We start from the raw sequence: 20,991 nt of genomic DNA, 5'->3' as shown, positions 1-20,991 counted from the left end.
ACGTAAAGGGGTAACTTCTTGTTGTCTTTCGTCGCAAAGAGGTCTATCTGCAGTTCTGGGACTTGACTCAAGATGAAGGAGAATGATCCTGCGTCTAGGGACCATTCCGACTCTATCGGTGTGAACCTGGATAGAGCGTCCGCTGTCACATTGCCGACAGGTACCACTTCTTCTTTTCCGCCAGTCGAAAGATGGCCAACATCACCTGGTTGAGTGGTGGTGACCTTGATCCTTGTCGATTCAAGCATCTCACAATCACCTCGCTGTCCAGCACCAACCTTATGTGGATCGAGCGACAAGGGGAGACTTTCTTCAAGGTAAGGAGTACTGCCATAGCTTCCAGAAAGTTTATGTGAAATGTCTTGAATAGATTGGACCAAGTCCTTTGGGCCTTCTTCCGATGAGAATGACCTCCCCACCCCTCCTTCGAGGCGTCTGTGTGAATAGTCAACGAGGGGGGAGGTGGCTGAAGAAGTACCGACTTCTTTAGTTGCCTGACTTGGGACCAAGGCCTGAGAAGCGTACGTAGACGAAGCGGAACTGGTCTTATCAGATCTCTTCGCACGTTTGATGCATAACTTATCCAAACTCCGGATGCATCCTTTAGCTGTGCTCTTAGCACTGGGTCTGTTACTGAAGCAAACTGGAGAGAACCCAGCACTCTCTCCTGTTCGCGTCTTGATATACTTTCGGAATCCAGAAGTCTCTTGACAGAACTAGCTATCTCCTTCCTCTTCTTCGCCGGGATGGAGAGTTGGTGTGACACTAGGTCCCAGTGGATTCCCAACCACTGGAACTTTTGAGATGGAGAAAGTCGAGACTTTTTTCTGTTGATCTTGAAGCCTAGATACTCTAGGAACTGGATCACCTGTAGGGAAGCTTGCAAACATTCTGTCCAGGTAGGCTACCACCTGGATTCCCTTTAGGCGTAATTGTTTGAGAGCTACGCTCGCAAGCTTCGTGAAGATCCTTGGGGCTATGTTTAGCCCGAATGGCATGGCTCTGAAGGCGTAGAGTCTTCGATGTAGCTTGAACCCTAGGTAGGGGGAGAGTTGACGATTGATTGGAACGTGCCAATAGGCGTCTGACAAATCTATTGAGACGGTAAATGCCCTCTTGGGTAGTAAGGTCCTTATGTGTTGCAGTGTTAGCATCTTGAACTTCCAGTTCACTATGAACTTGTTGAGTGGCGACAATTCCAGAATGACTCTGAGTTTTTCTGAGTCCTTCTTGGGAACACAAAACAGTCTCCCTTGGAATTTGATGGACTTTACCCTTCGGATTACTCTTTTCTCCAACAGTTCTTGAATGTACTCCTCCAGAACGGGGGTGGAGTGTTGGAAAAATCGAGGGCACGGGGGTGGAGTGCTGTACCAGCTCTAACCCAGTCCATTCTTGAGTAGGCTGTGGCCCCAGGGATCGAAGGTCCACCGATCCCGAAATTCTGAAGTCTCCCTCCTACCGGTATCATCTCACTTTGACTTCTGTTGCCCTGAGGCCTTGCCTCCTTGACCCCTCCCCTTGAGGGGCGTCTAAACGAACCTCTGGCTGCTCTTCTAGGCTTCGCTCTAAAGGTAGTTGACTGCCCTTCGAACGCTGGGTTAAATGCCGGAGACTGCGTCGACACGGCTTGGGGTACCCACTGGTACGTGGTTGGGGTTTGTTCTTCTCAAAGCCCCTTACCCAGGTACGAAGCTTCTCCCTTGCTGCGTCCCTTGACTCCGCCGTCTTAGGGGAATCAAAAGCCTCAGTAATCAGGTTTGTGCACACGGTACATACCTGCGGGTCCCAATACCGGAGATCACCTTTGGAGACTGCGCATGCTGCGTGCCTCCTACACAAATCATGTCCGCAGAAGTTCTTGCTGCGGACGTTGCAGAAAACGCTTCCACACTTCGGATGGTCCTCCTGTAAAGAGAAGAAAATTCCATGAGTATCAAGTGAACTACGTATCACTGGATATACATAGCTTAGCATAACTATACTAGAAAGGAAAGACACACACTTGTATTTCCCGCACATTCAATTGCTGCAACCTTCCAGATAATAATATTGTATGGTTAATCTATACTAGAGCAACCAATGAATAATATCCAGAGGAAACATGTGTAGAATAATATCCAGAGGAAACATGTGTAGCTCACACCCAAAAAAGTGATTTTAAAATGCTGGCTAGTAGTCAAGAAAGAACTCACTTTCTTTATCTGTAAGGTTACACCAAAGGGCTGTGCAAGACAACACAAAAGTGTTAGAAAAACTTAGTGTTGTAACAAATACTATACTATAGTTTTCTCCCTACAGTATATACTATGCTGAAAAAATACTGGCTACAGTATAGAAGATAATGTGCCGGCCTGCACGTGCTGGCCGGCACACACCTTAACTAGTTCCAAAGTATACTACTTATAAACTATAAGGTGGAAGAACGCTGGTTCAAATGCATGTGCCGGCCGGCAGTCACTGCCGGCCGGCAGCTAAACAACAACCACACCCGGCTGCCGGCCACTAATCGTAGCGGCCAGCAGACAATGGTGGGATATATAGCCGGATGGCAAAGGTATACAACCAATGCCGGCCGGCAGCAAAAGAACCAGAGAACTCCGCCTGCCCGGCTGCCGGCCTGAATGGCCGGCAGCCGGGCAAGGGTACAACACTAGAAGAAAAACAGAATGGATGCCGGGATAAGAGACTGTACTGCCTCATAGCCCGGCAACCCGAAAGAGTGCACATAAGGAAGGGGAGAATATAACTTCAGGCTTCCTGACCAATGCCATCTGGCTCTACAGACAAACATGGATGAGAGACCAAGGGAGGTCCGGGCAGCACTCAAAGCAGAAGACCCTTGCCGTGCCGGCCGGCAAGGGACTGAGTTAACCCCACATCCTAACCTATGCTAGGTACAGATGTAGAATGACGGACAGGAATGCAATGGCTAGGCCATCACAAAGGAAAGAGGGGGAAAGGTAGAAGAGGGTCATGCCAACCAAGCTCTAATAATGAATCACCCGCAGCCAAGAAAACTCATCTTAGCCTAGGGGAGATCCGAGGAGGGAGGCCAGCAATACTTGCCAGCTCCATCGGAACCAAAGCAAGGAAGGCGTTGTTATTCACAGAAAAGAGGATCTCATCCTCCACACCGAGAACAACAACACTGGACTAGTCTCCTAGATCACGAAAAGAAGGAATCATCTCGTACAGAAACCTTCGAAAGTGAACTAAAGAGGCTAAGCCTCCTATGTCTGTTGTCAGTCTAGCAAGGGAATCTCAACCACAAGCTAGACAGAAACAGACTCAGACTAAGAACTCTGATGTCCTGCCCCCTTCCTGAAGCCAGACTTACTGGAAACAGGAAAGAACAGAAACACCCTAATATAGTTGTATCTAAAGTCAATTCAGATAAACCATTAGGGTTAAGCCCAAGGCTTAAACAGAGGGAAAGGGATTGCACACCTCCGAAGAGAAGAGAGCATCCGGGGAGTGTGAGAAAGTATACTAAGGCCCCATAGACAACTAGCCTAGGCGCAAAGAGAATCGATTACCTAAATCACCGAAACTCACTCGTATACTAACATGGAAGAAAATCAACATAAGCTTAAATGTATAAAACTGCCTAAAGCTTCAATAAAATTTTAAAACACTCGGAAATCTGAATATCATGCCGGAAAGTGCTAGGGCCAAACGACTAGGCTACAAGGTCTAGCGTAGGCCAGAATCGGCAAATCCTTTGCCAAAACAAAAATACTAAAGCATCATATAAAGAAATCCTAAGTAACGCTAAACAGCTAAAATTATAAAAGCGAAACAGCCGGGAACGTCGCTCTGGCTAACTAAATAACTCATACCTAGCGAGCGACAGCGTCCAGGACGCCTCCGGTAGGCAACAGCTCTTGTAACAACGATATCACTATCAAATCACATTTAAAATTACCAAGAGCTTACATTTATACATAAAAGAAATAATACTCAACTTATCAGAAGCAGAAGAAGTTGGAGAAAGCATTATAAAGTTGAAATAATCCAAGAATTACGAGAAACACAGGGAAAAAACACCGAGTTGTTGAGCTACGCAAAAAGGAATACAGATAGCGCCGTGAGCGGCGCAATGCACGCTTACGAAACAGGAGAGGAGAGATACCTTGCGAGCGGCTCTCTTTTCTTTCTCGTTTTCGTTTTCTTGCCAATTGACCCCTTCGAAGTGTTAACTCTGTTCGGGGTGCAGATTGCTATGTGACGTGTCAAGAATACGTCCTCTGATATTTCGCGATATCCCTGGTTCTTTTATTAGGGATATTCGCTCCAGGAGTTAGAATTCTGGGTACCTTAAGGTAAATTCTCTGGGAATATCGCCGTAGTTATATATACCCAAGGAAGCTACCCTTTAGGAACTTCCATCAGGACGACATGGCTTGAGCCCAAAAACCCTGTTTATACTAACTTTAATGATGTAGTTCACGAACCTTCACTCTAAATAAAATAAAAAACTATGCTCTGTCCAAAGGCCTGAAAACTTCACATGGGAAATAAAAGTAATTTTGATGGCCTACTTTAGTTTTGTCAGGTCTAAGGTCATCTACACTCTTAGGCTCTGTTTCGGCTCCGTCCCAGGGACCCCAGTGAGATGTTGGACAGGAATTTTAGGTTAAGTGATTATTGAGACAATGGCAATGGATGGGAGCAGTGATGTATTATAGTAAAGTTAAACTCAAGGATCTACACCTTTGAAGCATAGAGATTAAATACTAAGTCACTCACTAATACACTATTACTCTTAAAGTATTTAGACTTACCCCTTTCAATAGATTGGGTATACCGTCGTATCCCGAGATTATATATTCATAATAGACATAATCAAATAAATGATGGAGTAAAAATTCAGTGTAATCAACCTAATCTTACTTTATCATACAAATTTACATGGAAGAATCGGACATTTTAACAGCTGCAAAAAGGCAAATAATTGACCCAATCAAAGAATGCAAAATAATGAAAAATTATGGTTGCTTAGACTCGTGATCTTCTGCAATAGCAAATGATTGAAATGGGGTCAGACACGCGGTCTTGTGACCCCAAGACTACTAGTCTCTAAAGCAAAAATTTTAAGCGAAATTTGTACACAAAATCCCACTCACTCAGCCTGAAACATGTAAAAGCCAGTTAAACCTAAATCAAGTAAAAATTAATCTAAGATAAAATGGGAGAAAACTATTGGCCACGTGTTTTATCTGCACTCCTTAGAATAATGATGAAAGAGCCCTTAATTGTCCTCACAAATGGCTGTGGAATTGTTAGTTTACACCGTTGGCTGGCCCACCCCTGGAATCCTCGGTTCTTGTTAGATCGGGTATTGCTGGCACAGTTCCCAGGACACAAAAGCTCCTCGGTCCTTTGTTTGGTGGGAGTCTAGTTGTGGGGTGAGCCAGAGATGTACAGATTGACTGAACAGGTCGGTCAGCCGGTCACCGCAGCTGCTCGTGCACGAATGGGCCAGACCCTTAGGTCACATGGGTTCACCTCTCTTGACCTTCCAAACAAGTGAGGATCATGGTGCGTAGAGTAACGCAGTTGAGGTGCCATATCGGGACTTTAGGGCAGGGCAATGCAATGTTGTATAGAGTGAGAAGGAGGTACGACTTTGTAAATAATACTTGAAAGTCTTGCAGCTCTATAGGAATACTGTATACATGCATAATAATCCTATCTATTCTGGCTTAATAAAATTTAATTATTTAAATGTACAAGATACTTGAAAGTCTTGCAGCTCTATGGGAATATACATGCATAATAATCCTATCTATTCTGGCTTAATAAAATTTAATCATTTAAATGAGCAATTAGCAATGGGCCGGTCCGATGGGCACACATATCAAAATTAACAGACCTGAATTGGTACTGAGAGATAAACGCTGCATTTAAGTCAGCAGTATTAAAATTTTATTCCAGACAGCGTGATGCTTTATTTCGACACATAGTTTAAGGAAAGAACCATCGTATGCCGGCATAAGGCTTTTGTTTTGCATTCCTACACTGTGACGTCATGAACATGTACGGTATTGTTAACGAGTTCAGTTTAGAGCAGTTCTCCCAACATTTTTAGTAAATATAACGTAAAGTAAGTGTGTGAGCGAAAGTTTAAGCGTTAACTACAATATTGGGAGTGAGACCAAAATACAAAGGGAAGGGATGAAGAAGAGTGAAGAATAATTCTTCACAGTTTTGATTAGTGTCGTGATTTTCACTTTGACAATTATATGATTAGTTTTAAGCCCGATGTTAAGGGCTGATAGCAAGACCTTGAGGAGTTAAGACTCCCAAAACCGTCCAGGAATCAAACAAAATACGGCTACACTTTACAATTTTATTACAAAAATAGTTGTTCGAAAAGGGAATAACATATTAAAACATTTACACTGCTTAATAAATGAAATATCTGACTTGAAACAATTACACGTGCTCGCAAAACACTAAGTCCACATCGGATTTAAAAGAAGAACAAAATGCACCCAATTTCAACAAAATACCTTGGTAGACCACATACCAAGGCTTTCTATCGTAATTTAGTGAATGACTCTGATCCCCAATCACAAGGATCACCGAAATATATAGGCTACAGATACAAATCTCACATCACACTTACAAAAACTATGGGGAAACCGACCTGGTTATACAAGGAGCAGAGACGTAACAATATAGACAACTTACTTGTTCTGGGGATATTAGGCAAAAGAGGATGATCGGAGCTCTGCAGCTCCGACGAAAACTCCAATTTCCTGCGCTGACTAAAGTGTCCTTGGCAGGGGGGAGGGAATTCTTACCTTATTAATTTATAAGGGGTTGGTTAAAGCTTCTTTATTTGCCACAAGACTGAGAAATTGTTAAAGTCTTATTTTAAATACAAGTGGGGGTTTAATGATTCGGCTGAAGGCCATAACTTGCCGTAATCCACAAGCTTAGGGAGTCCTTGGCTCTAAACATATACATAAGACATTTTCATCGTGGTATAGTAAAATGACGTTACATTCGTGATTCATAAATTACAAATACTCAATTTCTTTAACACCCGCTCCTTCCCTACCAGGTGGTTAAGTCTTAGGCCCCAATGCCGTCGCGTATTAGACCATAGTCATTCGTCTCAACGCCCGCGAGATCTTCCAGCCTTCCCTCAATTTAACGTAACGTTTGTGGAGTTAAATGGCGGGACTTTCGAATGATCAGTTCGAAATTCCCGACATCCTCCACACCCGAATTAAAGGGGCGGTGAAACGTCAGTCAATTAGGCAAGACTGGACTCGGGGGGGGGGGGGGAGTAACTACTCCAAGACTCTGTTAGGATCGTTGCGTAGCACTCCACAACGACTCTAACAGAGCATACACAATGTACAGCATACAGCAATGTTACCCCGGGGCAATTAACTCTTACAGGTCTACACAAAAAATAATAAAAATATGTACCCAGACAGAGGATACATACAACAGTCCAAACGGAAAGGCAAGTAAGCAATGGGCCTAAGACAATCACCATTTCATGCATATATACACAAGAATAGCAATAGAAATGTATTCAGACATATAATACATACAACGATTCAAATGGAAAGGCAAGTAGGCAATGGGCCTAAGACAATCATCATTTCATGCATATACATACAAGAATAGCAATAGAAATGTATTCAGACATATAATACATACAACGATTCGATCATAAGGCAATCTGCCCTTAATCACATTAATCGAATCACTCTTCTCACACTGCCACACATAGGCTATTACTTTAGGCGGAAAAAGAGGGAGGGGCCTGGCTCTGTACAACGCTCGGTTTGTAAGTACGAGAGACCATCCCGTCCCCGTTCCCCACACCCAACGCACTTCTAACTTCTGTGGATCCATGCACACCTACAATCTCTTCATTCCACCCTCCCTACCTACCAGATAGGGCACTCCCTTTTTCACTCACTGTTTGCAGCTACGCATTATATATCGTCACTCCTTAGCAGAAGGTCCATCAGTTCTCGCTGCTTCATGGCAGCCCTTCTCAATGGGCGTGCAGAACGTCCTTGTGCGTTCGTCTGCTTCGATTCTGTTTCACTTTCACTTCTCTCACTAACCGCATTGTTCTCACCATTAGCGTCGTCGTCGAATGTTCCTGTGGCTAGTTGTTGAGTTGTCATAGCCGGAGCCATTTCCTGGTTGTCCCCAGATGTCTCAACGATCCCTGGCATTACTGCTGTCGAACTGTACGCGCCCTCTTCTCCGTTGTCGTCATCGTCTTCTTCTCCACCATCATCCTCAGAGGGGGCAATTTCCAGGGGAACCAGGTGGCTGACAGCTCGCAGTGACTCGACACCCTCGAACAATACTTTGGCCGAATGCACGACTCCGTCGTCGTCAGGATACGTCTCCACAACACGTCCAAGAGGCCACGTAGCTCTTTTTTTATTTTCTTGTTTTACCAGCACGACGTCTCCAGGGTGCAGCTTGGAGGGTTCCCCAGACCGACAGTCGTGCCGGGCTCTCAAGGCACTCAAATATTCCCTTCTCCACCTCTCTCGGAAGGCTTTCAAATAGTCTGTCAGTTTTAGATAGCGATCACGTAGCCTCCGGGAGGTGAAGGTCGCGTTGAGGTGGTCATCCGGTAAGATCGGTGCCATGAGGTGGACTGGGTGTCCTCTTAGCAAATGGGAGGGCGTGAGGACTTCATACTCGCACTTGTCGCCGCTGTACTTAAGCGGCCGATTATTCACCACTGCCTCTACTTCTTTCACAAGGGTTAGTACGTGGGTGTCCGGTAGGTACTTCTTTCCAAGGGCTATCTGGAGGGTCCGTTTCGTTACCCCAATCAGGCGCTCAAAGAACCCACCTTTCCAAGGTGCACGGGGTGTCTGAAATCGCCACTTTATGCCTGTTCTCCTCAGGAACTGCTGGACTTCATCTTCTTCATAGAGTCCCTGAAGGAGGTGGCTGGCAGTTTTGAAAGTTTGATGGTTATCAGACGTGATTAACTGCGGGGCACCGTGGGTGGCGCAAAATCTTCTTAGGGCTAATGCGAATTCTTCTGCTTCCAGGGAGGGGCAGAAATCGAGGTACACGGCCCTGCTGGCCATGCATGTCACGATCAGTATGTAGCCTGGCCGCGTTTCAGTCTGTATGGCCGCTGTGTGGTCCACTCCGACTGCTGTAAAGGGTTTTGTGAGGGTGGTCCTCTCCTTCGGTAGAGGGGGTAGTGGTGGCTGTCTCAACAGAGGCTGGAAGGCTAGCATACATTCTGGACATTGTCGCACGGTCCGCTTCGCAATGGAACGTAGACCCGCCGCCCAGCATTTTTGTCGAAAGATACCCATTAGTGTATTCACCCCACAATGCAAGTGCAAACGGTGTAAATATCTTAAATAAATCCTGACTAAATGCCCTTTGGCTGGCAAGAGAATTAACTGGTTAGTTTCCTCTACTTGGGACACTCGTCCCTAGTACAAATAAGACTATCTATTAATACTAGATTCAATTGTCTGACAAAATTAGCAACTTCACGAGGGGGTCTGACTCCGCCCTCCAAGTAAGTATAAACTGTAGGCAAATAATGTTTTTGCTCTAGTTGGACAACAATACTGAACGGATGCCGTTCTATTTTTGTAAACCTTTTGATTACACCAACAACTCTCAACAAGAATTGGAATTCTACTTCCCTTTGTAGAATTTCCCATATCTCTCCTGGGGGAGCAGGACTCATTTCCTCCCTCAGTTCTTGCACCGCCGCTACTGTAGTGATTTCATGGGTTGGATCTTCCTCCTTGCAAGGAACAGGCTTTCCCGTGGTCCTGAGGAATTCTGGACCGTTCCTCCAAAGGGAGTTATCTAGCAGTTGTTGCGTCGTTGCACCTCTGGACAGGACATCAGCAGGGTTCTGTTTACTGGGGACATGGATCAAACTGAATCGACAAACCTGCTGAAGAAAAACAATCTCCGCCACTCGGTTAGTTATAAAGATGTTCTTGTGGTCCTTGGCCTCGGGAGATGCTACCCATGCCAACGTGACCTTACTGTTAGTCCACATGACTATCTCTCGTGGCTCTATCAGCTCTTTGAGGGTCTTTGCTTATCTGCTGCCTAGCAACAATGCTAGCAGTTCTAGCTTGGGAATTGTCAATTTGTTCATTCCCTTCGGAGTGATCCTCATTTTACTAGTTATTAGGCTTACCTGATTGCAGTTGTCCCTGGTATATGCCACTGCGCCGTATGCCTTACTGCTGGCATCGGTGAATACATGGAGTTCTAAACCTTTCCTACCTATCGTTCTTGGAAAAGTGATTTCGCTCACCGCTTTCAAATCACTCAACAACTCACTCGCTTCTCTAGCTTTTTCTCCTTTTAACACATCATCCCAACCCACGTCATCCTCCCATAGTTGTTGGAGGAAAAGTTTTCCTCTTACAAATAATGGGCTTATCAAACCTATCGGATTGTAAATTGAGACCAACAGGGAAAGTACCCTACGCTTCGTAGGCACCCGTCCCTCCCCCAACTCACAGATTCTCTTGCTTTCTTTCACACACAATCTGTCTACGTCCCGGGCCCATCGCAGCCCAAGCACGTTCACACTCACAGGCTCTCTCTACTGTTTCTCGCTATTGAAGGTCAAGTGATTGGACGCCCACCCTTCTAAAGGCATACCCGCCCCTTTTAAGATTTTATTGACAGACTCATGCTCTTGCCTCATGCTCTCTAGATTTTCGAAAGTGGCCAGATAATTATCCACATAAAAAGACTTCACCAAATCTGTCCTACCTTCCCCTTTGAAATGATAATTTAACGCTTGTTGTAACAAAAATGGACTTGCCGTGATGCAGAACACCATGATTCTAAAGGTGAAGGTAAGAGCTCGACCTGCTGCCTCGCGCCACAGAAATCGTGTGTATTTGGCATCACAAGGATCCAACAAGACACGATGGAAGGCTTTGCTGATGTCAGCTAACATAGCATATTGGTTCAACCTAAACCTTATGATCAAATGATACGCTAATTCTACTAGATTGGGGCCAGGTAAGAGGCATTCATTCAATGACTTACTACCCTTTGATTTCGCCGAGGCATTGAACACGATTCTAAGGGGGGTGGTGCGGCTATCTTTCCTGATTCCAAAGTGCGGCATATAGTAACCTTCCACCGTGGGTTCTTTCACTTCAGATATAAAACCCGCTTCAATATATTTATCTATCACTCCCTGGTATTGATCAAAATATTCCCTATCCTTCCTGAATTTAGTTTGCAACGACTCTAACTGCGCTACAGCGTTTCGATAGTTCGTATCTGGCTTAGCATCCGACCCGAATGGTAGGCTAACCTGATATCCCTAAGGCTTTTTCACAACACTTTGCGACACCTTTCGCATGGCTTCCGCCTCGCGAACAGTGTATTGCTCAGATGGGGCGATGCCAACACGGTCCAAACGCCACCATTCATCTACGTCAAACTGATATGGTTCGTTCATGATTTTGCACACTCTAAGCGTTTTTACCTGTTCAATCCTTTCCCCCTGCAATAGCCACTGCGGCACCTTCCCATATGGGGACATACCATTATGGGTCAGGAAAAGATTGATCCCATCCACTTCTCTATGCCTATAATAAAGTAGCTAAAATAATCAGCCCTTACTAATATGTGGACATTTTTCAGTATATCGGACTTGTTTGCTGGATCGGCTAAAGTGACTCCCTTGCTCAACAGATGCTGTCTGACCTTTACATAACCAGCGTTATGTATTAGAACGTGTACGTTTTTGTGTGCCACTAGCTTCATTCGCACGGTTCTTTTTCCCATCTCAACCCTACAACTCACTACATTGTATTGTCCACTTATTTCTGCGGAGCCAAATGGAGCTATATTCAATGATACTCGTCCTACCACCGGTAGGCATAATTGACTCTCGATTTTCACCGATATGAAGCTCCTTTGGCTTCCTGAGTCGAGGAATAGGTGGACTCGCTTGCTACCTTGTTTCTGATGGATTTCTGCCATAGCCATTGGCAAGAGGGTGCATGGGAGGTCTACGTCAGACTTCTGTGCGATCTTTGCGCTCTTGCATGGCTTAGATTCCACTTTAGCCTTTGAATGACGGGGGGCAGTTTCGTGCTGTATAGGCGTCGCATTCACTACGGGGCGGGACGTTGTTGATTGACTATTGCTACTATTTGGGATCGATTGCGGTCGTCTTCCCGCATTGTAATCATCGCAAATTGCTGTGTGGTGGTTGGCATTACAATTTTTGCAAGAATTTGGGACGGGACATTTATCACTGTGATGACCTGTTTTGTACAATTGAAGCAGAGGCCCCTTTTTAAGTAAAATGCGACGTCTGGCAGCTACGTCAGTTACTTGGCGACATCCGTGAGGCGGGTGCCGTTCGCTACAAAATGGGCAAGAATTATTGTGGACAGGTTTGAATTTCGGTCTCACACTGTTGTCTGGTCTTTTATCATGCTCAAGTCTGTCGCCTCTTTGCAATGCATCGTCTTCGTGCATTCTTATAATAAAGTCTATTGCTTCAAAGAACTCTTCTAACGTGTAATCACATTTTCTTAAATGCTCGACCACTTTTCTGTAGAGCTTTCCCTCTGATAATTTTTGATTTATGAGGCTCATGACCATGCCCTGGCCTATATCATCTTTACTCAACCTTTTAATTTGTTCAATTATGATTGTTAACTCGAAATGGAACCTTTTGAGCTCTACGGGGTCTAGTGACGGCACAATTATGTTAGCTAGTTTTCGGTGCAAAATCACGAGCGTCTGGTGTACATTGCCATATTGTTTATCTAGAAGATCTAACGCTATTCTATAGTTCGCGGCGGTTACACTTAGAGATTTCACTATTCTACGCGGCTCTTTGCCTAATGTCCCCAACAAATAGGTAAATTTAGATACATCATCTAAATGGGCTCTTCTATCTACATGTATCGTAAAGAGCTCACGGTACGAAACGTATTCCTGCACTTCCCCTTCAAACGTGGGGAGAGGTAGCGGTTTCAACTTGGGGAGAGCAACATTCCCCGTTGAAGTGTTTTTCACTTTGTCTATATGATTGTATAGAAGGGTAGAAGCTCGCGTAGCTTCACCCAGCGTGTGCCTGATTCGGGCTTCCAAACTAGGTTCTAGTTTGACATACTGATTTTTGTACAGCTCTCTCAGCTGTCTGACCTCTTCCTGCAGTTCCGTTACCAGATTCCGATTGACGGACTCAGAGTATGTCTCTATCAGCGCGCGTTGCGTTTGGCTTAGCAAGTCTACTATGAGGCCCATTGACGCCTCGATGTGCACGATCGTGGCCACCGCCATTTTGACTAACTTCACTTTAATTTCGGGAGAGTTTGGCAAAACAAGAAGAAAAGAGAAATTATATCTACGTTAAGAAGAAGGGACTCAAGAAAAAACTGACATACGTGGTCGATCGCACATCGGGACGTTGAGGACCTTAATTGCTACGTCTCTCTCTCTCTCCTGATCAGCCTCATCAAACGGTTGAGGAAAGCATTACGGATTGACTGATCAAAGTGGACTCCGTTCCTTAACCTGCCCTCGCGGTAGGCTCTGGAATTCATCGGCAGGTGTCTCACACCGTACTGATGCCTCTTTGAACAATATTTTGAGACCCGTGCGTTAAGATTCTTTACTTTACCAACGTACTCTGATGGATTGACCGCAAACCTGTTGTCGGGCAGGTACTCCCTAACTTTAGCGTCACAAATAGCAACGACCTCAGTAACGTTCCTCAATCGTTCGACCAGGACCCTTAAGTTATCCCAGACAGTTTTGGGGTGGTCGTTTGCCAGGTCGTTCCCTCCCAGGTATAAGACAATCAGATCATATCTTTTATTCTAATATTGTAAGTCGTCGTTCAAGAATTGATTGACCAGGCCCCCTGGCCTACGGTAAATTTCTACTTCGTTATCCGAACATTGCAGCAGATTCGGGGGGAGTTGACTATGTCCTATTAGGGCTACTCTAAAGCTCATATTTTACTGAATTCCTTTCTAGCTCTGGGAGGCACTTGCTATCTGGTTTGAAGGACCAGTTGTCGTGATTTTCACTTCGACAATTATATGATTAGTTCTAAGCCCGATGTTAAGGGTGGATAGCAAGACCTTGAAGAGGTAAGACTCCCAAAAACCGTTCAGGAATCAAACAAAATACGGCTACACTTTACAATTTTATTACAAAAATAGTTGTTCGAAAAGGGAATAACATATCAAAACATTTACATTGCTTAATAAATGAAATATCTGACTTGAAACAATTACACGTGCTCGCAAAACACTAAGACCACATCGGACTTAAAAGAAGAACAAAATGCACCCAATTTCAACAAAATACCTTGGTAGACCACATAACAAGGCTTTCTATCGTAATTTAGTGAATGACTCTGATCCCCAATCACAAGGATCACCGAAATATATAGGCTACAGATACAAATCTCACATCACACTTACAAACTATGGGAAAACCGACCTGGTTATACAAGGAGCAGAGACGTAACAATATAGACAACTTACTTGTTCTGGGGATATTAGGCAAGAGAGGACGATCGGAGCTCTGCAGCTCCGACGAAAACTCCGATTTCCTGCGCTGACTAAAGTGTCCTTGGCAGGGGGAAGGGAATTCTTACCTTATTAATTTATAAGGGGTTGGTTAAAGCTTCTTTATTTGCCACAAGACTGAGAAACTGTTAAAGTCTTATTTTAAATACAAGTGGGGGTTCAATGATTCGGCTGAAGGCCATAATTTGCCGTAATCCACTAGCTTAGGGAGTCCTTGGCTCTAAACATATACATAAGACATTTTCATCGTGGTATAGTAAAATGACGTTACATTCGTGATTCATAGATTACAAATACTCAATTTCTTTAACACCCGCTCCTTCCCTACCAGGTGGTTAAGTTTTAGGCCCCCAATACCGTCGCGTATTAGACCACAGTCATTCGACTCAACGCCCGCGAGATCTTCCATCCTTCCCTCAATTTAACGTAACGTTTGTGGAGTTAAATGGCGGGACTTTCGAATGATCAGTTCGAAATTCCCGAAAATTAGTTTCATAGTTCATTCATTCAAGTTGCCTACATCCTTTTCAATACAAATTATCATTACTGCCTTTATATTCTCAGCACCAAGAGATGTTTGTATGCGATTCTTAACATAAAAACTAGCGCTCAGAATCAACATGTGTTACTAATATTGCAACTTCATACCGGTATGCAATACCAATTTTGGGAAATGCATTTGCGAGTTGATACTTCTCCTAAGGTTATAAAGATACAAACCACATAACTTTGCACCTCTTCCATGTAGTAACAACTTTAGGATTTATTTCATCTCCCTCATCTAAACCTTTATGTCTTTTTTTGTATTCTCCAGACAACCTAATTATTATTATTTTTTTTTTTTTTTTTTTTTTTTTAGAAAACTAAGCTAAAATCACTATTCATAATGACAAGGACATCTTTCCTTTCAAGATATTCCTAGATAATATATTAAAGGAAAACTGTTGCGAAATATTCAAATCTTTTCAAAAGACTTCGATGTGGTTACAGAATGAGTAGTGTCAATCATGATATTCATTTCACCATATCTAAGTTCATTTTTTTATAGTTTATTTAGCAATATCTCCATTTCTTCACTAATGGATGAAAGTTCTATGAATTGTTTCTTTACTTGTCCTAAAAGACCCTTTTTCTTATCCATTTCAGTAGGCCTACTTGTGGAAATTCTCTCCACGGTCTATTTTAGATATTCCCGGTATTCCCTGAGTTTGTGCACCAGTTTTCATTTGTTTCCTTTGTAACCTTCATTTTTTATATCTTTATTTTTCATTCGTCATACCTTTAATATTCATTTCATCTAACATGTTCATCATTACCCTGTACTGTTATACCGTTCATCCCCTCCCTCATATTTAGATAATATTGTTTCAGATTTCTGAGCTCCGGTATGTGCATATTAGCAATAGAAAGGCTTGGAGTGCGTTCTCTTCACTAATGCTCATGTAACATCATCTCCTACGCCTATTGACGCAAAGGTCCTCGGTTCGACTTCGCCAGTCGTCTCTATCTTCAGCTTTTAATTCAAAACTTCTCCATTCATCATCTACTTCACGCTTCATAGTTCTCACCCGTATATGCCTGGGTCTTCCAATTCTTTTAGTGCCTTAACACTGGAACGGTACGGTTGGTCGTCCGCGACCCCGAGCGTCAAAACAAAAGATGTTTTTCTCACGTGACTCACCCCCGTGACTGAATTTGTGGGTGATCGACCTGCAGTCGGTGTCTCGCCTACACGCTCTAGTAGTGTCCAGATGTGCCTCGCTGTAGCTGTACTCCTTCCCTGATTACTGAGACGCGTCGGGGTCGAGCGCAACCGACTTTACCCTTCTAAGGTAAGTTGCATAATTATCAAAGTTATTACGTATTATGAAATTGTCGTAGAATGGTGCAACTTGTATAGGTTATCAGTTGTGAAAAGTCTTGGTGGATGGTTTGGCTACCATGTGCATAATTTTTTTTTTAGTTGAAATGTCGTTCATCACCACGAGGACCATTTTACCGCGAGTGCCCCTTTTTCATTTTTTTTTCATTTTTTGGCCAAGTCATTTTTCCGTAAGAAATTGCCAAATAGTGTCGCAAAACTTTTGCTTATTTAGTGTTGGAAAGTGTGTCTAGATGATCTGGCTACCCATGCGTGACTTTGTTTTTGTCAGATACGCCGTAGATATTGGTATGTGGGGTATTTTCCTGCGGTTGCCAATTTCTGTTTTTTTTCAATATTTGTAAAAATTTACTACATATTAAGGAATTGCCATATATTATTGATTTTTTTTTCATGTTTATTTGTTAGAAAGTGTGCCTTGATGGTTGGGCTAACACGTGCATGTCTTTTTTTTATCTGAGATGCCGTATATTAGAATGTTTGCCATTTTTCCGCGAGTGCTCCTTTTTCAGTTTTTTTCATTTCTTGGCTAGGTCATTTTTCCGTGAGAAATTGGCAAATAGTATCGCAAAACTTTTATTTTTATAGCATTAGAAAGTGTGTATAGATGATCTGGCTACCCATGCATGACTTTGATTTTGCCAGATACGCCGTAGATATTGGTAGCCTATATGGTGTATTTTCCTGCGGTTGCCAATTTCTGTTTTTTTTTTTCAATATTTGTAAAAATTTACTACGTAGTAAGGAATTGCCGTATAGTATTGATTTTTTTCATGTTTATTTGTTGGAAAGTGTGTCTTGGTGGCTGGGCTACTACGTGCATGTCTTTTTTTTTTTATCTGAGATGCCGTATATTAGAATGTTGGCCATTTTTCCGCGAGTGCCCCTTTTTATTTCTTTTGCATTTTTTTGCTTAGTCATGTTACCGCAAGGAATTGGCAAGTAGTGTCGCAAAATTTATATTTTTATAGTGTTGGAAAATGTTTCTAGATGATCTGGCTACCCATGCCTATCTTTTTTTTTTAGCCAGATATGGCGTATATATAGGTATGTGTTCGATTTTCCTGTGATTGCCATTTTTTCGTTTTTTCCCATTTCTTTCAAAATTACTACGTACTAAGGAACTATCACAGAGTAATGATTGATTTAGATGTTTATTTGTCGGAAAATGTGCCTTGATGGTTTGGCTAGCACGTGGCTGAAATTTTTTTTTTTCTGAAATGCCCACCATTAGCTCATTGCCATTTTTCATCGAGTGCCCCTTTTTATTTGTTTTGCATTTTTTTGCTTAGTCATGTTACCGTAAGGAATTGGCAAGTAGTGTCGCAAAACTTATATTTTTATAGTGTTGGAAAGTGTTTTTAGATGAACTGGCTACCCATGCCCATCTTTATTTTTAGCCAGATATGGCGTATATATAGGTATGTGTTCGATTTTCCTGCGATTGTCACTTTTTCGTTTTTTCTCATTTCTTTCAAAATTACTACGTACTAAGGAACTATCACAGAGTAATGATTTATTTAGATGTTTATTTGTCGGAAAATTTGGTTTACTTCTTTTTTGATTGAATATCATCAAATTTTTTTAGCTAAAATATTATATTGTTTTACAATTTTTTTTTTCGATTTTATTTCCCTTCAAAATTTTTTTTTGGGTCAGAATTCTAATTTTATAGTCGTAAAATAATCGACGATCATCCAGCAACCCACCATATAATAATTAGATTAGTAAATAACACCTTGAAATTGACATACCCTTCCTACATTTCAGGTGGCGGATTAGGGAGTCTGAGTCAGTGTGGTTGGCGGCCATTTTGTGGACATATCCGAAGCGTAATTGCCCTATCTATATACATTCTTGTTCCCTATAGAATTAGTGATATTTTGGTATATTTTTACCTGCATAAATATCATATTATATATTAAATATATGTATTTTTTTAGGAAATTTCTAAGTACTCAAAAAAGGACCTTTAGATATGGCCCCTGATATAAATGTAATTTACAAAATAATGAAGATTTTTTTACATAATTCTATATTAGGATAAAATATATTTATTCCCTAAAAAAATTTAGCCACTTCCTATTTCATTTGGGTACCCAAAAAAATTCATGAAATTTGGACACATATTTTTGGCCAAAAAAGGTTACCCTTTTTTTCTCATTTCAGATCTTCACCTCCATGGGTCCGACTTCATCCAAAATACATCAAGATGTGTCCTAAACATTCAAGAATCAATTCCTAAAAGGATTTGTGTATATATGTATAATTTTTTTTTTATGAATTTTTATGTAAGGTCTTTTTTTTCTACTTTATTTTTTAAAATATTTATAATAAATAGTTTTTCTGCAGATGAGTAGTATTTATCTTTACAGTAGTTTTAGGCTTTAATTGAATTTTTTTTTGGCCAAAAAAAAAGGAGGTTACTGCAAAAACAGATTTTTCAAGAATTTTTTTTTTGCGTCGGGGTCGCGCGTGACCGAGTATACCCTTAAAGGGGTGTCCGAGGAGCGTACCTATCCAGGGTTAAGGAGCTGAGCTGAACGTTTGGTGAACTAATCTCCCTTGGGAAGTGCTAAGAGCGTGCCCAAACCATCTTCATCTGCCCCTCATCATGATCTCATCCACATATGGCACTTAAGTAATCTCCCTTGTAGTCTCATATCTAATCCTGTCTTGCTGTCAACTCCCAATATTCTTCTGAGGACTTTGTCCTCAAAATCTACTAAATCTATTGGAGATTGTTTCACTGTCATACCATGACTCATGTCCATAGAGTAACACCAATCTCACTAAACTGATATGTAGTCTGATTTTTATATGTAATTTCAGGCGATTTGATTTCCAAATTTTTCTTAACCTAGCCATTGTCTGATTTGCTTTTTTCAATCTTTCACTAAACTCTAATTCTAAAGACCCTGTATTGGAGATCGTAGTTCCTAAATACTTAAATAATTCTACCTCATTAATCCTTTCTCCTTCCAATGATATTTCATCTTCCATTGCATACTCTGTTCTCATCATCTCTGGCTTTCTTCTATTTATCTTCAGCCCAACCTCGAGTGATATTTCATGCATTCTGGTAAGCAAGCATTGCAAACCCTGTGGTGTTCTACTAACAAAGACAGCATCATCAGCATATTCTAGGTCTGCTAAATTTCTATCACCAATCCAGTCCAATCCTTCTCCACCATATCTGACTGGTCTATGCATTACAATATCCATGAGGAGGATGAACAATAAAGGTGACAACATTCCCTTGGAGCACTCAGCTGTTCACTGGAAATTCATTTGATAAGACTACATTAACATTAACTTTGTACTTGCTATGCTCATGAACAGACATAGGAGGTTTAAAATGATTGCTTTATGTTTACAAAACACGTTAATTTGCAAAACCCATTAGTTTTAGCTTGTAATTATTTACATCTCTGCATCTATTTATAAGTCTGTTTAGTTAGGATTGTTAAATGTAACAGCCGATGAATGCCTCTTACTTCTTTTGTATGTATTATAATTTTTATGCCAGACTGTAGGTTTTTTTTTTCTCGTAATTACTTCCCCCTGGAGCTGCAAGAATTGTCCTTGTACCTATAAAAACACCATTCAGCACCTACAAGGGGGAAAAATGGAAGAGAACCATTTACTAAGTTGATATAACCCAAGTGGCCACAGCAGGAACTTTTAACCAGCCCACTTGAAGAGATGACCTGGTTGGAACAGGTCGTTTATTTTATTTTGCGGAGTAACCCGCCACACTTTGAAACCAATAAGTTTCAAAGACCGTCTCATTTTAATGGCCAAAAGTTTAGGGTCCTAAATCTGGTCAGGTTCAACAGCCCCAGCCAGTATCTGCTTTCATGTGTTAATGGGAAACGAAACGGGCCTTCTTTCAAGACTTGATGTTCTTAAAGAAAAATCACCCTGGTCCTCCATAACGGACCCAAAAAGACGACGGATCAAGTCTCAAGAGTGAGTACTCGTTGGTGCTTAATCTGGCCAGAAATACTAACTGTTTTATGCAATTATATGATTTGTGGACATTAGTTAAAATGTAATGTCTGTAGTTTTCTGGCTTAATTTAATTGGTGTGTCCGGTACAGTATTCTACAAATAGCACTCTAAGATGTTTTTGCTCATTCTGTTTGATTTTGATTTTTGTTTCAGGAGTAGCCTATGTATTGAATATGCTCAATTGTACTTCGAGTTATGATTTTCAGGATTTTTACTTTGATTGCAAGGTTGGTTAGACCAGTTAACTTTGGAATTAACTCCTTTTTGCTATTAACGTTTTATTAAAGCATTTTGTTTCCTATGTCATTTTGTTCACTACTAATTCAAATTTCCGTGTCAGTTAGGTGAAAATTCCTGTGCTGCTTTGTGTAAATAAATACCATTCTTGGGTTAAAGTTATGTACTGCTTTTAACTTGCACCTCGTGTAGCATAAGTCTGAAGTTAAGTAATGTAAGCTTAAGTGCTTGCAGGCAAATTTTATTATTATCATACGAGACAATGAGTCCCTTTGC

The 20,991-nt window shown here is 41.9% G+C and overlaps 1 protein-coding gene across 1 annotated transcript; it reads right to left on the bottom strand.

The window, feature by feature from the left end:
- Nucleotides 1-11,341: 11,341 nt before the first annotated feature.
- On the bottom strand, nt 11,342-13,323 carry LOC137641034 (uncharacterized). Its single transcript, XM_068373484.1, has 2 exons — nt 11,827-13,323; nt 11,342-11,623 (listed from the first exon to the last, which is right to left on the bottom strand). Exons 1-2 carry the CDS (start codon nt 13,321-13,323, stop codon nt 11,342-11,344), a joined length of 1,779 nt encoding a protein of 592 aa, XP_068229585.1.
- Between the last annotated feature and the right edge of the window lie 7,668 nt (nt 13,324-20,991).

This window comes from Palaemon carinicauda, chromosome 5 (assembly GCF_036898095.1).
Source record: "Palaemon carinicauda isolate YSFRI2023 chromosome 5, ASM3689809v2, whole genome shotgun sequence".
NCBI classification, from domain to species: domain Eukaryota; kingdom Metazoa; phylum Arthropoda; class Malacostraca; order Decapoda; family Palaemonidae; genus Palaemon; species Palaemon carinicauda.
Note: the sequence above shows the minus strand (reverse complement) of the source record. Positions and strands in the feature narration are given on the sequence as shown.